General features: G+C 44.4%; 1 protein-coding gene across 1 annotated transcript in view; it reads left to right on the plus strand.

Moving 5' to 3' along the window:
• RAB4A (RAB4A, member RAS oncogene family) overlaps nucleotides 1–19,806 on the plus strand; it is a 134,621-nt gene that overhangs the window by 12,699 nt on the left and 102,116 nt on the right. The window contains exons 2-3 of the mRNA XM_066596018.1: nucleotides 11,564–11,644; nucleotides 19,493–19,607. Coding sequence (XP_066452115.1) covers nucleotides 11,564–11,644; nucleotides 19,493–19,607 — 196 coding nt within the window. The remainder of the gene's footprint in view (nucleotides 1–11,563; nucleotides 11,645–19,492; nucleotides 19,608–19,806) is intronic.

The following is a 19,806-nucleotide window of genomic DNA, read 5'->3' on the forward strand; positions in this document are numbered from 1 at the left end:
AGCGGAAGTTCTTCAGTTTCAATCAATTTTTTCTCTGTTTTCCGTCTGGCCACCTGCACACGGGCGGAAATCCCGCCGCGGGATTTCCGCCACTGAAAGCCTGCATAGGAGTGCATTACAATACGCACTCCTATGCAGATGGCCGCGGTTTGGCCGCGCGAAATGTCGCGCGGCGAACAAACCGCGGCACGTCCTATTTCTGTGTGGGGCTCGCAGAGCCTCGCACAGAAACGTCACTCACTGGGCCGCCGGCTACGATCTGCGCATGCGCCGGCAGCTGGCACATGAAAGAGCCGGGGCCGCCGGACGCGGGTGAGTACGCGCTCGTCTCTGCAGGCGCTCGGGTCGGGTCCCGCGGCGAGAATTCTCGCCGCCGGATCCGACCCGCTCGTCTGCAGGCGGCCTCTCTCTTATATTTTTCACACTGAAACCAAAGTGTAGACTGCTGCACTTTTGTTTCCAGTTTCAAAAGCAGAATATGGATTGATTTGTTTTTTTGTTTCATTGTAGTCAATAGGACTTCACTAGAGCAGCACCCATCCTCTGGAATGCTCTACCCCAAGGCATCCGGACAATCCCCGATGCACGATATTTCAGACGTGCCTTAAAAACGCACCTCTTCAGGGAAGCATACCAAATCTCCTGACCTAGTCCCTCGCCCCTCCCTATGGTGCTCCACCCTGTTTGCCTTCTGATAAATAATCTGTACATAAAATTTCCTATTGCCTGTGTTCCCCACTCCCTGCACCTCCTGTACCACCCTCAACCCATTTGTGTCTAACCCAATGTACCTTATATTGTAATTGTTGTATTGTTTTGCATTTATCCATGCCTGAAAGCGCTGCGGAATAAGTTGGCGCTATACAAATAAAGATTATTATTATTATTATAATAGGAGGTGGATGGGAACTGAAAAGCAATTTTTCATTTCCGGTGGTGGTGGTGGTTGTTCTTCAGTGCTTGTGGCTCACTGGTTAGTGCCATTGCCTCGTAATGCGGTCCTGGGTACAAAATTTAGCAAGGACAACATTAACGTTGGAAAAACACACAGATGTCACGCTTGGTCAGACTTGAACCTAGGACTCCAGCACTGCAAGGCAGCAGTATAAACAACTGAGCCACCATACTTGATGAGAACATATAACCTCCAAGTAGGGCTGGGCGATTAATTGAATTAAATTGATTAATTCGCCCTTTGGGGGCCTCACGATTCAGTGTTTTTAGCAGACTCGTGAAATGCTATTTCATTATATTTTTTAAAAATTGCCCTCGTACTACATGCAGTCGTCTTTGTGCCTCTGAAGACTGACAGCCCCTTGCTGGCATCACATTACTTACAGAGTTCCTGCCACCAGCACCAATATCATGACAGCCTCATAGAGTCAGCCTGGATTCCACCCTTCCTCATCAGTGCTCTGCTTCCCACCATTGGGTGCTGTTTGTGTGGTCTCAGACTAGCTGCTGGTGGGTCAGTGGTATGCAGGATAGAGGGGGTTTTCAGCAGCTTCCACTGATTTGCACTTGCACGCACTGTGACAGCTCAACAGCATTAGCGCGGATTACATTGGCGCCTTGTCTTCCTTGTCAATGTGTAGCCTGCAGACTCCTTATTGCAAAGATTGCATATCAAGGTGCAGGCATGCTGCACTCAGCACCTCTTTGTCTGTGAAATTTATCATTTACAGTTAAAATTAACAGATAAAAATTCACACTTTATTAAGACCTATTTAATTTCTTAGTGGCCGCCTGCTGTAAACATACAATGGGCAGTTGTGCGTGGGGTAGCTGTTTGACATAGCTGACACCTGATTAACCGCAGCTTGATCACTGCCGCTTAGTTGGTTGAATGCCATGCTCAATTGACTGCAGCAACCAAGCAGCTAGTTAGACAGTGGTGGTCCCTTCAAGCCTCATTGCCATCCACACACAACATTATCGTTGGGTTCACTTGGAAGGCTGGAGCCAAGAGAAGGATCCCTAGGGCTGTCCACTAGGCTATATACTAACACTGAAATGCACAATATACTGTACTCCAATACTGAAGTAGAGCGGTATATTGTCCAAGTGGGTACTTTTGTATCTTGTCTCCACCATACTAATGGGTGGAGACATGGGCTGGGCTGCGGAAGCTAGAGGGAACGTCCACAGCTGCGGATTGGCTGGCGGAGACACACACCTGCATCGGAAGCCACTGCTGTAAATGTCCCGCTGGCATCTCCCAGCTCCTGACCCTGCTGCTGTCACTGTTCGGAGCTTGCTGTCTGGCAGCTTCTCCCAGCTCCCGACCCCACTACTGTCAGCTGGCCTGCCTGCTCTGTTGTCACAATTTTTTCACGCGCGTGAAAAAATCTGCGACCTGTTCTAATTTGGGTCGGATTCTGCGCGTGAAGCCTCCAATACAAGTGAATGGGTGCGTTTTTTCACGCAGTACATCCGCAGTGCAGCTGCGGATGGAGTCACTGGTTGCTATGACTACAGGAAGTAGGCATGGTAGGAGACGTCCCAACACACAGCAGAGCTTCACAGGCAAATTTGTAGAGGGAGATAGGTAGTATTTCTTGCCAATGCAGGATGTAAGAATGCAAAATCTGTAGTAATGAATTCCTCTTGTGAATTTTTTTGCAGTGACTGAAATAAAGTCACGCTGGAGAAGCGCCTGAAAAAAGTTATATGGATCAACCATGCCCACAAAGACATCTGCTCACCGGGTGAAAGCATGTTGCCAGAATAATTTAACGGTGCTCGCACAAGCAAGAGGGACAAAACGGTGTCTGGGTGTTGGTTTTTAAGCTGTTTTCCAAGGAATGGGCAGTTCTCTAGGGGTTGGGTTTACAATAAGGGGTGTCTGCTGGGTTTTCTGCGCGTTGTTTTCCGCAACACATCCGCGCGTGATTTTTCACGCATCCGCACCTATCCGCAAGCACATTTAGGTACCATACGCGCGTGAAAATCCGCTAGCGGAATCCGGAACGCTCGTGTGCAGGCGGCCTTAGGCCTCATGTCCACGGGGAAAATCAGGCCCGCTACGGATTCTACATGTAGAATCTGCAGCGGGTCCCTCCTGACCCGCGGACATGAGGGCTGAAAATAAGAATTGAAAAGAATTTACCTATCCGTAGCGGGCGGGGAAGGTCTGCTGTTCCTCACGGCCGGATCTTCTTTTTCGGCCGGCGGATGAATTCGTCACGCCGGCGGCACGTCGTCGACGTGCCGCGCGCATGCGCCGGGGCACATCCGCCGAGCCGAAGCAAGAAAGATCCGGCCGTGAGGAAGAGAAGACCTTCCCGATCCGCTCCGGATGGGTAAATACTTTTAAATTCCTATTTTAGGTCTCCCGCGGATCCGGACGGCTTCCATAGGCTTCAATAGAAGCCCGCGGGAGCCGTCCCCGCGGGAGACCCGCACGAAAATGGAGCATGGTCCAGATTTTTTCATGCTCCATTTTTTTTTAAATCCCTTTTATTGACCATCCGCGGGTATTTATCTACCCGCGGGTGGTCAATGCATCCCTATGGGATGCGGATCCGCATGCGGGAGATCCGCTGCGGATCTTAAATCCTATTTTGCCCATGGACATGAGGCCTAAGAGATGCAATGTAGGTAATCTTCTTTTTAGAAGAACCGTAAGCCGCCTTCACACATTGAAAATGCTCTGGAATTTTTGCTGATGGAATTGCACAGAAATTCTGCAGCCTTTACAGCCTAAGACATATGGAGAAGGTCTCTTTAAATCTCCTTATCATGATGCGTAAAATTTCCACAACGACTCTGCTGTGTTTTTGAAAAAGGCTGTAGATTCTAAATCTGCAGCATCTGTTTATGTTGTGAATTCCTGATCTTGAAATACAAGGCTTAAACTCTGCAGCATTTGCAATCTGCAATTACAAACAGCGAAATCCACACCATTTTGCTGCAGATTTGGTCACTGTGGATTTAAATCATATTTACTGCAGGTTTTCCTCTGGGGAAAGCCCACAGCAGTTATGTTTAATTCTGGTGCATTATGTCTCCTCCAGAAGTATGGGTGGAGACATGGGTTAGCTGGGTTGAGATACAGGGGATGGGCAGGTGACGCCCACAGGTGCTGATTGGCTGATTCACGCTGCAGGAACCCGCTGTCAGCAGTGTGCCATGTCCGCTCACATCTGCCCTGAAGATCCCGCTGCTGTTTCGGCGCTGTGTGCCGGGTGTGAGCCGCCACCCCTGTCTTGTACTTGGATAAATCCTTGGAGAGGTCAGCTGTGGGGACGGGACAGCAAAGACCAGCAGCCAATCAGCAGTTATGGGCGTAACCTCCAACTTATTCTGGTCAACCACTAGCTTCTGGTGGAGACAATGCACCAGTATCGTTATGTTTACAATGAAACTGGGCCTGCAAGACTATGCTATTTCCCTACATAGTCGTAATCTTGAATGATGAACGAGCATCAGTAGGGGATGATATAAGATCCATCGTAAGGGAAGAAATTCAGCCTGAAATTTCAAATGCCTGTGCCTCTAAAGTTAGTGAACTACTTAAAGAAAACAAAAACATGCTTGGGTGCAAATCTCCTCTGAGTTGGTGGCTCAGAAAATACTAGACTTGGAGAATAAGATTGAAGACACAATTACTACTTTGATTTGAAAAAAATAAACACCCTCCTAAAACACATACGAAGTTCTGTGGATGTGGAAGAGTTAAAGAAATCTTGAAAAAGTGTGTTTCTGGTCAATTCAAATCTCATAAAGTTTATACTAGAGGAATTGAAGGGGACAGAAGATTGTTTTGGCCTTTAGGCTCATGTCCACGAAGCGCCTGGATTTTTCATGCAAATTTCTGCAGCGGATACACTGTGAGTCATCATTAACCCTTTGTAATCCAATTTTGGATTCAGGGTTTCCTAGGGGGCTTTCTCTTTCTGCCATTGTACAATGGTGTTGTCTGCTGGGTAGAGCCAGTACTGCGGTATGTGACATGCCGGAGAGGCCCCCGACAACCGAGTGGCCAGTAATATACAGTAAGAATACCCTGCCGGACATCCTCCGACATCGGAGCTGTACAGCCTTCAATCAGAATGTCTTCAGACGTCAGACAGTGGATTTGAAAGGGTTAAATAGCTTTTTTTTTTTATTGCTTGCAGGAGATCACGGATTACGTTTTTTTTTTACCGCCACGGATGTACTCGATCTACTGTGGATTATCTTCGCAGAAAAAATCTGCAACCCCAACTCTGAGCCTTTTCACCACCTCCCTAATTGATTTTACCCTTCAAATTTGCAGTGAATCTGCAAATGTATTTACGGATGCACTGCGGATCGTAAGCTCCCATAGAGATGAATGGTGAACATTCGCGCGTGATCTGCGGTAAAATGGAGCATGCTGCAATTTTTTATCTGAACGTAGCATCCACAAATCAAATGAAAATCATACCCGCAGGCATTAAATGTATTGCAGATGCCCAATGCTTCCCTATAGGCGGCTTGATTTGCGGATCTCGCGCGTGGATCGGATTCTGTGGGCGGCGCCCACCCTGCCCGCGGCAAGAGGACATTACTTACCCGTCCGGATCCCCTGCGTGGCTGTGCGGGTCTTCCATCATCTCCACTGCGGATGGAGAAGATGAGGTTTTTTTTTTAAATCTGCTTTTCCGCGGGCCGCACGTCAGACAGCTTCCATTGACTTCAATGGAAGCTGTCCATGCGGACCCGCAGCAAAATGGAGTAGGCTGCGATTTGTTTTCCGGACCACAATGTCCGCAAATCAAATCCGCATGCTTAAATTCAGCTGTGGGCATCCAGTATTGTCTATGGGCGGCTTAAACATCGGATCGTCCACGCAGGGCAATTCAATTCCGCCTTGTGGACATTGGGCCGTAGGGAATTCAGAAGTGAATTTATTTTCAAAACCCATCCCTCCCCTAGAAGCAGTTGTTGGAATGAGATGAAACTTTGTCTGTGATTGTAACGTTGATATAAGTAAGTGAATAGAATATCAGAGCAAAAGCATAATTTCTTGTGGAGAACTGACCCTTTGTAGTGAGACTCTAGTACCCTGTTGTACCGCCTTTAGCTTGGATACAAGATGTGATACGGGTAGGTATGGAGGCTCTAGTACCCTGTCATACCACCTCTAGCTTGAATACAATGGGCAGGCATGGAGGCATACAGGTTTCCGTTTGGTATATTGCGGTATATCGTTACACATTTGCTGTAACTGAGCCTCTAGATCAGTGGTGGCGAATCTATGGCACTCGTGCCAGAGGCGGCACGCACGGCCCTCCCTGCTAACGCGCCGCCGTCGGCTGCTCAGAATGTTAGAGAATACTGTCAGGGGTGCTGCAGCTCCCATGCCGGTATTCACTCAGCTGCGCTGATCCTGGCACACACTGTAACTTCAGTGTGCAGTCGGGATCCTTCTCCCCTGACGTCTCCTCCGCGAGAGCATAGGGAGGAGGCATCCAGGAGCACACACTGACGTTCCAGTGTGCACCTGGGATCAGCGCTGCTAGCAGCACCGATCAGAGGAACAGCGGTGCTTCCACGAGGAGGAGTATATGGGTCTCAGGGGGGCACTGTTACTATTGGGGGCCGCTGTGGGATGTCACTACTGGGGCCGCTGTGGGGTGTCACTATTACTACTGGGGCCGCTGTGGGATGTCGCTATTACCACTGGGGCCGCTGTGGGATGTCGCTATTACCACTGGGGCCTCTGTGGGATGTCGCTATTACCACTGGGGCCGCTGTGGAATGTCGCTATTACCACTGGGGCCGCTGTGGAATGTCGCTATTACCACTGGGGCCGCTGTGGAATGTCGCTATTACCACTGGGGCCGCTGTGGAATGTCGCTATTACCACTGGGGCCGCTGTGGAATGTCGCTATTACCACTGGGGCCGCTGTGGAATGTCGCTATTACCACTGGGGCCGCTGTGGAATGTCGCTATTACCACTGGGGCCGCTGTGGAATGTCGCTATTACCACTGGGGCCGCTGTGGAATGTCGCTATTACCACTGGGGCCGCTGTGGGATGTCGCTATTACCACTGGGGCCGCTGTGGGATGTCGCTATTACCACTGGGGCCGCTGTGGGATGTCGCTATTACCACTGGGGCCGCTGTGGGATGTCGCTATTACCACTGGGGCCGCTGTGGGATGTCGCTATTACCACTGGGGCCGCTGTGGGATGTCGCTATTACCACTGGGGCCGCTGTGGGATGTCGCTATTACCACTGGGGCCGCTGTGGGATGTCGCTATTACCACTGGGGCCGCTGTGGGATGTCGCTATTACCACTGGGGCCGCTGTGGGATGTCGCTATTACCACTGGGGCCGCTGTGGGATGTCGCTATTACCACTGGGGCCGCTGTGGGATGTCGCTATTACCACTGGGGCCGCTGTGGGATGTCGCTTTTACCGCCGGGGCCCGCTGTGGGATGTCACTATTACCGCCGGGGCCCGCTGTGGGATGTCACTGTTACCGCCGGGGCCCGCTGTGGGATGTCACTGTTACCGCCGGGGCCCGCTGTGGGATGTCACTGTTACCGCCGGGGCCCGCTGTGGGATGTCACTGTTACCGCCGGGGCCCGCTGTGGGATGTCACTGTTACCGCCGGGGCCCGCTGTGGGATGTCACTGTTACCGCCGGGGCCCGCTGTGGGATGTCACTGTTACCGCCGGGGCCCGCTGTGGGATGTCACTGTTACCGCCGGGGCCCGCTGTGGGATGTCACTGTTACCGCCGGGGCCGCTGTGGGGGGGTCAGTATTACTGCTGGGATGGGTACTGCTTGGATATGTTTACACATGGAGGAAATTACCATGACAAATTCTGCAGCATTTCCGCATCTAAAAAGCAGTCAAAATCTACACGCTGTGTTTTTTGAAGCGGCCGCGACTGAGATAAGTATCATACGTTGTGATAAGCCCTGCCCCATGATGTGTTGGCACTTTGCGATAAATCAGTGGGTTTTGGCTTGCAGTTTGGGCACTCGGTCTCTAAAAGCTTCGCCATCACTGCTCTAGATTGTCTAAACTTGTAGGCTGTGGAAGTTGGCGTCCTAGATGGTCCCATGCTCTTTTCGTTCGTTGTTTATCTTATGCAGGCATAAAACCTGCCATTGGCTTGTTCACTTAGTGTTCGGTTAAAACAGCAATCATTTTGTCCCTGTATTATCTTATACAGCGAATGTGAAAGACTAAATGATCCACGTTTGAATGAGTCAACAATGTTTGTAGCTGTCTAAACTGGATGTGCGAGAGACAATGAGCTAGCAGTGACGTCACTCACTGATTCAAACGATAATCGACTAGTCGAAAAGCACCCTTAGACTTCATTCACCCGGGGCAGTTCGGTTGCAATAAAAACTACAACAAAAAGTGCATTGGTGAAACCAAGTATGTTTTTACTATATAGTAAAATGTGACAATTCACGCAGTTTTGCAAATGCGCTTTTTGGTGCAGTTTTTATTGCAACCCAACTGCCCCATGTGAATGGAGCCTTAGGTGCAGTGTCGCCCAGTTTGGTACAGGCTGCCTCCTAAGACGAGACTCCTGACGGCAGGTGCTTAGTGGTTAGACAGCGCATGTGTGACCTGTACAGCTTGATTGGCACGTATGCCATTTCACTGCAGTAGAAATATAACCTAGAGACAAGCTGGGAGATGCAGAATTCTACACATGCTCGACCGCTACACATTGAACTACTCTGGGACATGTTTATGGGCAACAGTAATACAATCACCAGGGGATGTTACTGTGAGAGGTGAAGGCTGCGGACTGATTCCCTTTAGAAAAAACAGTCTTAGGCCCAATGTCCATGGTCGGATTTAATTTGCGGGAGATGCATGGGTGTCATCAAAGCAGTGAAAAGCATGCAGATGTGATTTTTTTTTTTTCTTCTTTTTTCTTTTCCCCGCCGTGCAAAGAAATCGCAGCATGCTCCATTTTCCTGTAGATTTCGTGTGGACGGCTTCCATTGAAGTCAATGGAAGCTGTCCGATCTGTGGCTCGCCCGCTGCTGTCACTTTAGACGCGTTGCGGATCTGCGGGAAAGCAGGAGATTTAAAAAAATAAATAAAATAGCGCCCTGGACGCATCCGCCGTGCTAGAAGAAAAAAGATCCGTCTGTGATGGAGGGGACCCGCGCTGGATACGGAGAGGGGAGAAACTGTGCCTCATGCACATGGGGGAAATTGAATTGTGGATCATGTGCTTGTCAACAGGCGCCGGCGATCAGCTGCTTAATGTGCCCATTGATGTGTATGGAGATTTCTCTCTCCACGTACACCAGCGGATTTTATTTGCGGCCGCAGCATGCTCTATTGAAGTAAATGGAAGCCGTCCCTGCTGCAGCACTTCTGCAATGAGCACTGCAGAAGTGTCGCACGTCCGCGTCATCGCCTAGGTGATGGCGCGGCGAGATTTGTAATGCGGATGAGCGACAGTTGCACATCCGCAGTACAGAAGAAGATTCATCTGACAGGTACACAGGGTCGCAGGCACGGGAGGATGGAGAGTGACTTGTTTTGATTTGATTTACTGTAGATGATGGGTTATGATTAGCATCTTAGCACAACAACTTTATGTACCAACATAAGGGCCAGCTACATGGAACGATTATCGTGCAAAATCTTTTCAAACGAGAATGCTTGATAATCATCCAAAGCCATCTACATCCGAAGCCATCTTGCTCTGTTTGTTTACTTGTCGTTTGTCACTCACATTCAGCCAGCATCAAAATCATCACTGGTTCGCTGACTTCTCTCTGCGTCTCAACGCTCTGTGTATACGTAGAATGTGAGCAAGAAGCCAGCGAGTAGTGAGCAATACTTAGCTGTGATCTGCCTGTCTAATTGATCTGCACAAGTGCTAACAACCAGTGGTGACATCACCCACTCGTGCAGATCGTTTAGCCGACAGTTGTTCCATGTAAGTGGAGCATTAGACGGTGTCCTTAAAGGGTTAAGCTGACCCATACCTTATATTTTGTTAGTAACAACTTTCTAGAAACGTTTGTGACAACCCGTTAAAATTGCTTGTATTTTAGTTGTTTTGCAGCTTTCCGTAGAAGATATTTCAGAGAAATGTTTTGTTAACCCCCTTAGTGACGAAGCTTTTTTCATTTTTGTATTTTCGTTTCTTCTGCCTTTTAAAAAACAACTTTTTTATTTATCCATCAACATAGCTGTATGAGGGCTTGTTTTTTGCGGGACAAGTTGTATTTTTCATTGGTACTATTTAATATATCATATAATGTACTAAAAAACATTAAAAAAATTCTAAGTGGAGAGAAATGGAAAAAAAAGTAAATTCCGCGTCTTGCTTCTACGGGGCACAAATTGCAACAAAAATGACATAATATCTTTACTCTATAGGTCAATACGATTACTCCGATGCCAAACTTAGTTTTTTGTTTTTTTTTGCTGTACTACTTTTTTAAAATTTTCTGTCGCCATCTTCTGCACACAATAGGTTTTTATTTATCCATCTACATAGTTGTGCAAGGGCTCATTTTTTGCGGGCATTCTGTAGTTTGTGTTGGTACCATTTTGGAATACATACGACTTTCTGATTGCTTTTTATTGCATTTTTTCTTGGAGACAGTGTGACCAAAAAAGAGCATTTCTGGCGTTCTTTATTTTTTACGGATTTTTACGGAAGCAGCGCTACCAAATATGTATCTTTGTTTTATTATTTAGACTATTTTATTATAAGTATGGCAAAAGGTTTATTTTTTAAACTTTTTTATTACTTTTTAAAAATAATTTAGTAAAACTTTATTGATCTTTCAATGATCCCTTGTCTATCGCGGGGGTTATGTTCCACGAAGTAGCAGCATTGTATTTACACAAATGAGTCTGTTGTGGGGAACTGCCAAACAATCGCAAAAGCGAACGAACAATGCGCTTTTTAGTGATGCCAGTTTACACGCGACGAACAAATGAACAGCATGCTACGATCAGTGAGCCAATCAGTGTCCAGGATGTAGAACACATTCCATCAGCCAATAATGTGCCGTGTTCAATCTCGCGTTGGCAAGCGCTAGTGGCGTATTGTATTTCCTGTATGTACCGCAAAATTCCATGATATAGTGAAAAACTCAGTGAAAACAGAATTATATAGGGTCTATCTAAAATCGTCTATGCACTGCATTGAACCGCGATATAGCGAGAGATCACTGTATTCTTACTTCTTTTTTTTTTGTGCTCCTTATTGCACTCCAAATCTCTTTAATAAAAAGCATTTAACGTACAGTGCACGTCTAAACAGCACCTCAAACAGGAGCTCTCATTGAAGCACATTGCCTAAAGTATCTTACAGAAAGATTCACTTAAAAACTAACTTTTGGCTTCTTTCACATGGCTGTCTGAACTGTATGGATTTTATTAGATTTTGTAAAAAACATTGGATCCCTTCCTGATGAAAACTTCCAAAAGTCAAAGTCTGGAAAACAGGTTTCATTATCCAGTCAAAGATTTCCTTTAAATTACTGTTGTTGCTCCAATGACTCAGTGTGACTTGTCACATGTATGAGCTGTAATAGGTCTCTCAGAGGTCACTTTGTAATTTTACAATCATTTTGCATTTCAGATTTTCTCTTCAAATTCCTTGTCATTGGAAACGCTGGCACAGGAAAATCCTGCCTGCTACACCAATTTATTGAGAAAAAATGTAAGTCAGTAACCTCTGATTGAATGTGTTCATGTATTACTTGTGTATGTGTTGTCATGATACATTTAGGCTGCCTGTCCACAGGCGATGATCCACCTGCGATAAATCGCCCGCGGATGCTATGAAAAGCTTTCCATAAGCTAACTTTGAAAAGCGCAGTCAGACGTCCACGAGCGGAGAATCCTAGCCATTCTCCGCTCGTGGGATTGAATTATCCTTGGTGACCCTATATATTAGATAGGCACATCGCGGAGACCTGTCAGTGCTCCTCCCTCCTCCACTGCAGCGGAATATCACTAGCGATATTCCATCCCGGCCGTGGACAGGCAGTCTAACATGCTCAATACTTTTTTTTTTTTCCGTACCTTTTTAGCGAACCAGTGTTTTATGTTTTTGGGTTATTATTTAATGACAAAACTAATTCATAACCAAAGTAAACTGAAATTAAAATCTGGGTGAATCAAAAGGTAATGCCTCCACTGTCATCACAACTTTAGTAACCACTTCAGGACCGCAGAATTCTTATAAACATCCTGCAGTTCTGAAGTGTATGGAGCAGGCTCAGGAGCAGAGTTTGCTCCATACTCGCAGCTATCAGTTGACAGCAACTGGTAACTGCCACGATCAGAGTTAGCCATCTAAACAGTCGGTGGGAGGGAGGGGACCCCTTCCTATGCACAATCAGTCCCCTCCACAGGGGTGCCAATGAGCAAGCATGGCAACCCAGAGCCTACTGAAGGCTCTCAGGGCTGCCTCCCATAGATGCCTATTAAGCCCTTCCTGGCTTGAGAGGCAATGTCAAAATTTACTGAGGTATTGCTGTAAACAGTATAAGCAATCAAATAATTGCAAGTTCAAGTCCCATATGGAGAATAAATAAAAGTGAAAATGATTTTTTTTTTGCTTTTTTTTTTGAACTGTTTAAAAAAAATCAATAGTTGAAACACCCCTTTCCCATTTTTCCCCCCAAAAAAACTAAACCAAAGAACTCACATAATTGGTATTGATGTATATGTAAAAGTCCAACCTATTAAAATATCACAATATTTGCCCCATATAGTAAGGGCCTTAAAAAACACGAAAATAACAGAATGCCAGAATTGCAATTTTGTAATTTGCAATATATACATTTGGTATCCCAGTAATCGTACTGATCCATAGAACAAATTAAAAATTAAACCCACCAAAAATGATGTCAATGCATTTTTTTTTCATTTCTCCCTACTTAAAAAGTTTTAAAACGCTTTTCCATACATAAAATTACATTAAATGTTAGCATTTAAAATTACAGCTTGTCCTGTGAAAAACAAGCCCTCAGACGGTTACATCAATGGACAAATTAAAAACTTTTAGCTCTTGGAAGGTGGGGGCGCAAAAACAATAATGAAAAAATAAGAAATCCCTGTCCTAAAGGGGTTAATGAACAAATCAACGCAAAACGGACACAAATTGTAGCCTGAAGTCTCCTGTAGATGAAACTACTGTTCAAGATAGTCACCATTACATGAAATACATTTACGCCATTGCGAGAGAAACTATAGTGTCTGTTGAACACCATCTTGTTTCCGAACCATTTTTTTACTTATTCAGATATTTTGTTCAGAAGATTACAAGGCCTGAAGAAAACAAGCTGCAATTGACCTTCGTTCACACAAGTGTCTGCTTAGGGGGAGATAGCTAACGAAATATGGACTTTGTTCTAGAAACGTATTCTGCTAGCAAATAGTAAAACAGATAAGGAGGTTTTTTATTTATATTTTAACTTAGTTCAGGAATGCTTATAGATTGCCAGTTAGCAATCTCATACAGTTAGTAAACAATGCATGACTAGATAAGTAGTTTGCCTAGAAATCGACACTGCACATGCAACGTTTTAATAATCATTAATAAAGAGGCATAACAAGGTATCCCTATACTAAATCAGCTGACCTTTTATTCTCATTTTCAATGTATTTTTTAAAAGGACTATAAATACTTTGGATGGTTAACAAATAAATGGAAGCATTGCGATTTACACAAATGCTGTGTGACATGTCAGTGATTCTCCAAGCTACTAAAATTTTAATCCTTAATTTCGAAAACAAGAATATACTTGTAGAGCTTCATTGCACGAACACCATTGTTGAAACTAAGTATGAAATCCAGTTTAGAAAAATTTAAGTTTGTTTTTGATCCATGATTTTACAGACGACTTCATCCAAGTTTTTAAATTTCATACATCTTCTGCCTTTGATAGACCCAAACAAGTAGAAGGGGCTAAATCAGGGCTAAGAGGTGGATGAGGCACTGCTGACAATGCCATTTTGGCAATCGCCAGGGTTATGAAAAATGATGTGTGACATCTTGAATTATCGTGATGCAGCTATATTGCATAAATTTCTTTGAGGTCTTTGTCTTCCTGATGACCACCTTCAGCTTCTTACATATTGTGAGGTAGGTTTTCCTGTTTATTGTGAGATGCCTATCGGAAAAGTCAATGAGGATAATGCCCTTTTGTGTCCCAAAACTCTTTTGTCATAATCCTCTGCGGTGATCTGGCAGACTTGAATTTTTTGAGACATGGAGAACTACTATGGTGCTATTCCTTGGATTGAACCTTACTCTCCGGATCATACAGGTATGTCTAGTTTTCGTCCCCACTCATCACATTTTTGAAGAAGTCCTGTTCCTCAACTTCAAAGACATCCAGGAGCTCTTGACAGATCTCCACCTATCTCTTGCAAATGTCAACAGCTTGGAAACACACTTGGCACAAACTTTGTGATACCCTGAGTCAGTAGTCATCGTTTGTGCAGAAGTAAATGACACGTGCAATGCATCAGCAACATTCCGATCTGCGCTGTGTCTGTCGCCTGGAATCAACTCATCAGCACGTTGCCTGTTGCCATCGGTGACTGATGTTGATGGACTGCCACTCCTCAGCCCATCTGCAATTTTGTTTCACCTGCTTGAACTTCACCCAACATATTGCTAATGTCTATTACAGTGTCCCCATAAACATTCTTTAGCTCATTATAGATTTCTTTAGGTGCACACCCCTCTTTCGCCTGAAATGTAATGACCGCTCTTTGTTTTAGACTTATGCCTGTGGGTCTAATCATTCAATCTGAAAAAGAAAAGCATATATTGGTAGAGTGAGGACAGCTATATAACGTCGTTTATAGCCATTCACAGGCACTAAAATAGTGACTTTGGAGTTAGACATAGAGGCAATACTTTTTGATTCACCTTTGTATGTTTTTTTTGTATTATGTATAACTAGTGATAAGTGAATTCTTCAAAACAAAGGAGCATATTTTCTTAGACTGGCATCTCATATGCTGGTCGAAGTAAACTTTGCGCCAGTGTAAGTATGAGAAATGCCGTAAATGGCGGCACCCCCGAGCACAGTGAGCTGGCGTAGGTTTTATCTATAATGATGCTTATTTTAGCTAGGTATTGTTGTTTTTTTTTTTGCTTTTACTTCATGTTAAAATGTTAATAAAAACAAATAAAAAATTTTCCGTTTTTTGGTATTTTTTCCAAATGCTTCAACTTTATTTTGTAGGCAAGCCTTACGTGATAGAAAAAAAACCATGTCATTTTTGAAATCTGTGCAAAAAACTACATAAAGATGATTTAACAAAATCAAAACAATTTTTAAAAAAGTTTTTTTTGCAGACCTGTGTAATTTACACTGTCTTCTAGTGAAAATATAGTAAATCTGTCGTGGACTTTTACTGCACATGGATTTAAAACCGGCATGCAGGAAAAGAAGTGACATGTCGCTTCTTGATGCATTTTCTGTGTTGGGAATCTGCATGTAGATTATGCAAATTGAAATGGCTGCATCAATGTGTGTATCAACAGCCTTACAATTGCATAGCTGTTGCAGAGATCTACACCTCGGATGCAGATTTCTGCTGTGGTTTTTGAGGCAGGATCCGCATGGATAAAGCTTTTACAGACATTGTCCGTGTGAACATACCATAAGAAGTTTACAAAATAAAAGTATTAAATTAAAACTCACCATTGTTATGTATGTGGGTTCAAAGGTATATATTTTTGACTGTTTGACTTCTCATGTTTTGTGTGTGGGTTTGATTTTTGTGGGATAGCAAAGCATAACATCTCTCCCACAAAAAAGTAACAGTTGAAGAGTTGAAATGTGTAAAATGTAATGTAATGATTTTCATTATCGTAGGATACCTGCATACGGCAACACTTAATGGGAATTTCAATGATTAAACTATTGATGAGTCAGGATAGGCCATCAATAGCTGATAGGCGGGGGTCCGACACATGGCAACCTGACCCTGGCTGTTCCCAAGGCTGATGTGGTACTGAATGGGGATGCTGTGTTCCAGAGACACAGTTCTGAACACTGTGCGGCAGCCTGGAATGGTACGGCAGGCACATTTTCCATTCAAGTGAGCCTGCTGCATAGTGTACAGAACTGTGGAGTGAATTTATGAAACTGTCTAAAAGAAAAACTGTCTGTATTGCTCTTGAAAAATTAAAAGTTGTGCTGTAATTGGTAGCTATGGGCAACACAGTTTTTCTTTTAGAGTTTCATAAATTTCACCCTGTGTGTTTCAGCAAACAACAGCTCTGTGTAGCTGTAGCGACCAGCTGATTGGCTTCTATTGATGACTTACCCAAAGTATAGGGCATCAATAGTTCAGTCTGAGAAAACCCCTTTAACATATACAGTACTGTGCAAATATTTTAGGAAGGTGTGGCAAAAATGCAGCAGAGTAGGAATGATTTAAAAAATAGAAGTACGTTTTTGTCAGTTAATAAAATGGAATGTGAAGGAACAAAAGAGAAATGTAAATCACATCAATATTTGGTGTGACCACCCTTTGCCTTCAAACCAGCATTGGTTCTTCTGGATACGTTTGATGGACGTTTGCAGGGAGGTTGTTCCTAACATCTTGGAGAACTAAGCACAGATCTTCTGTGGATGTCAACTCGCTCCAATTGTTATCTCTTCATGTAATCCCAGACATATTCGGTAATGTTGAGATTAGGGCTCTGTGAGGGTCATATCATCAGTTCCAGGACTTCTTGTTTTTCATTACACTGAAGATAGTTGTTAATGACTTTGGCTGGATGTTTGGGGTGGTTGTCCTGCTGCAAAATAAATTTGGAGCCAATCAGACGCCTCCTAATGGTTTTACGTGATGGATAAGTATCAGCCTGTATTTCTCAGCATTGAGGACATCATTAATTCTGACCAAATCTCCAATTCCATTTGCTGAAATGCAGCCAAACCTGCAAGGAACCTCCACCATTTTTTACTGCTGCCTGTAGACACTCATTATTGTACCGCTCTCCACCATGCTTCACTCCTGCCTGCAGACACTCATTATTGTACCGATCTCCCCCCATGCTTCACTGCTACCTGCAGATACTCATTATTGTACTACTCTCCACCATGCTTCACTGTTGCCTGCAGACACTCATTATTGTACAGCTCTCCAGTCCTTCCACAAACTGCCTTCTGTTATAACCAAAGATTTCGAATTTTGACTCCTCAGTCCAGAGCACCTGCTGCCATTTTTCTGTACTCCAGTTCCTGAGTTTTCATGCATAGATGAGTCACTTGGCCTTGTTCCTACATCGAAGGCATTGCTTTTCGGCCTCAATTCCTCCATGAAGTCCACTTCTGTCCAGACTTCTCTGAACAGTAGATGGGTGTAGCTGGGTCCTACTCGTTTCTGCTAGTTCTGAGTTGATGGCACTATTGGACACCTCAATTTAAAAGGGACGTAAGACATAAGCATGATTTGTATTTCATATGCTGCATAGTTTCCTTGGCTACATCTATTGTTCTTAATGTTTCCTGTTTCTTTGTGCTGCTTTTAAAAGAGCTTGAACATCACAATTTGAAATACCAGTCTGCTTTAAAATCTTTGCCTGGTTAAGACCTTGCTGATGCAGTATAACTACGTTGTGTCTTGTTGCTGTGCTCAGTTTTGCCATGGTGTATGACCTGTGACATAAAACTGTCTTCCACAACCTTGCTTTTTGTAGCTGAGTTTGGCTGTTCCTCACCCAGTCTTAAGCCTTCTACAGAGCTGTTTTTTTCTGTTAATGACTGTGTTTCAATCTACATATAACGATGATGATCATTATCACTTGTTTAGTATAATTGGTTAATCTACACTAGACTATAATCCTACAAAATCCCTGACCTTGTGCAAATGTACCGAGAAGAATTGATGCTGTCCTAAGGCAAAGGATGGTCACATCAAATATGGATTTGATTTATGTTCAAAAGATTTTTATTGGTTTGTTTAGTTAGTCTGTTCATGAAGTACAATGAAAACGGTTTTATAAACGTCATATGTCAAATAAACAGTGCTGACGTACAAAAAAATTTGCCGTCGTTCTTCAGATAACATTTCACTTTTCTTAGAATATCTTTTAACTGTATAAACAATCTTGTATAACTCATGCATAGTTTTGGATTTGATTTAGATTTCTTTTTTGTTCATTCACTTTGCAGTTGGGTTTATTTTTGTCAGTTAAGGGTGCCTGTCCACCGACGTGATTTCGCCGGCGGTAAACTGCTGGCGAATCACGCCGTCTGAAGCTTTCCATTGCATTGCTATGGAAAGTGCCGGCCCCCTGTCCACGAGTGGAGAATCATTGCGATTCTCCGCTCGCGGTCTGCAATTCACAGCATGCTACGAATTGCCCTGGTTCTCCGCGGTCAGCCTATCTATTAGATTAGGCTGACCGGCGGAGATTCGTCTGTGGCTCCTGCTCCTGGGCGGCGGCTCCCATGGCGGATCTACCGCAACGCCCATGGACAGGGGGGCCTAACAATCAGCACTTCTATTATAAAAGCATTTGAATTTTGCAACATTTTTTCCACATCTGCCTAAGGCTGGGTTCACACTTGGCGGAATTGCCGCAGAATTTCTGGGTAGACTTTGTGCACGGAAATTCTGCCGGCAATTTTTATCTTTTAACTGTATAAACAATCTTGTATAACTCATGCATAGTTTTGGATTTGATTTAGATTTCTTTTTTGTTCATTCATTTTGCAGTTAGGTTTATTTTTGTCAGTTAAGGGTGCCTGTCCACCGACGTGATTTCGCCGGCGGTAAACTGCTGGCGAATCACGCCGTCTGAAGCTTTCCATTGCATTGCTATGGAAAGTGCCGGCCCCCTGTCCACGAGTGGAGAATCATTGCGATTCTCCGCTCGCGGTCTGCAATTCACAGCATGCTACGAATTGCCCTGGTTCTCCGCGGTCAGCCTATCTATTAGATTAGGCTGACCGGCGGAGATTCGTCTGTGGCTCCTGCTCCTGGGCGGCGGCTCCCATGGCGGATCTACCGCAACGCCCATGGACAGGGGGGCCTAACAATCAGCACTTCTATTATGAAAGCATTTGAATTTTGCAACATTTTTTCCACATCTGCCTAAGGCTGGGTTCACACTTGGCGGAATTGCCGCAGAATTTCCGGGTAGACTTTGTGCACGGAAATTCTGCCGGCAATTTTTATCCCGGGATAAAGCAGCAAAGTGGACGAAATTTGCAAAAATCTGGTCCACATGCTGCAGAGAAGCGGAATTCAAAGCTGTGGCATGTAAATTTTTCTGGCCGTCTCCGCTGCGGCCTCTCTCCTTTTTTTCTGACCATTCCGCGAAATTTCCGTGTTCACACACCCTGTGTGAACCCAGCCTAGAAGTTTTGCACAGTAGTGTAGTTTATTTTTTATTAAGAGAATCTCTGATGTACACATTGACAAGGTTGATCACTTAGTTGGATGTTTGACCATTTAATAAATTTTGTTCATAGGTTGCTTTCTTGCCATGATTTACGAGTTAAAATTCTGTTTTTCTTTCTAGTTAAAGAAGATTCCAATCACACAATAGGAGTAGAATTTGGCTCTAAGATTATAAATGTTGGTGGTAAATATGTGAAGCTACAGATTTGGGATACAGCTGGACAAGAAAGATTTAGGTATTCATATTGATGTATAATCCTTCTATTTTTTATGTCAAGCTACATAGAAAATATAAAAATAAAATCCCTAGAGAACCATATTAGAAGCTTGAGCCAGCAGTGCCCTATCGTGTTGGAAATAATCGCTTACATTTTAGGCATTGTGGCTTTGGTTGACAAATTTTTATGAGCAATTTTCTGCTTGGCACCCACCCCA

Source organism: Eleutherodactylus coqui, chromosome 3, assembly GCF_035609145.1.
Source record: "Eleutherodactylus coqui strain aEleCoq1 chromosome 3, aEleCoq1.hap1, whole genome shotgun sequence".
In the NCBI taxonomy this organism is placed as follows: Eukaryota; Metazoa; Chordata; class Amphibia; order Anura; family Eleutherodactylidae; genus Eleutherodactylus; species Eleutherodactylus coqui.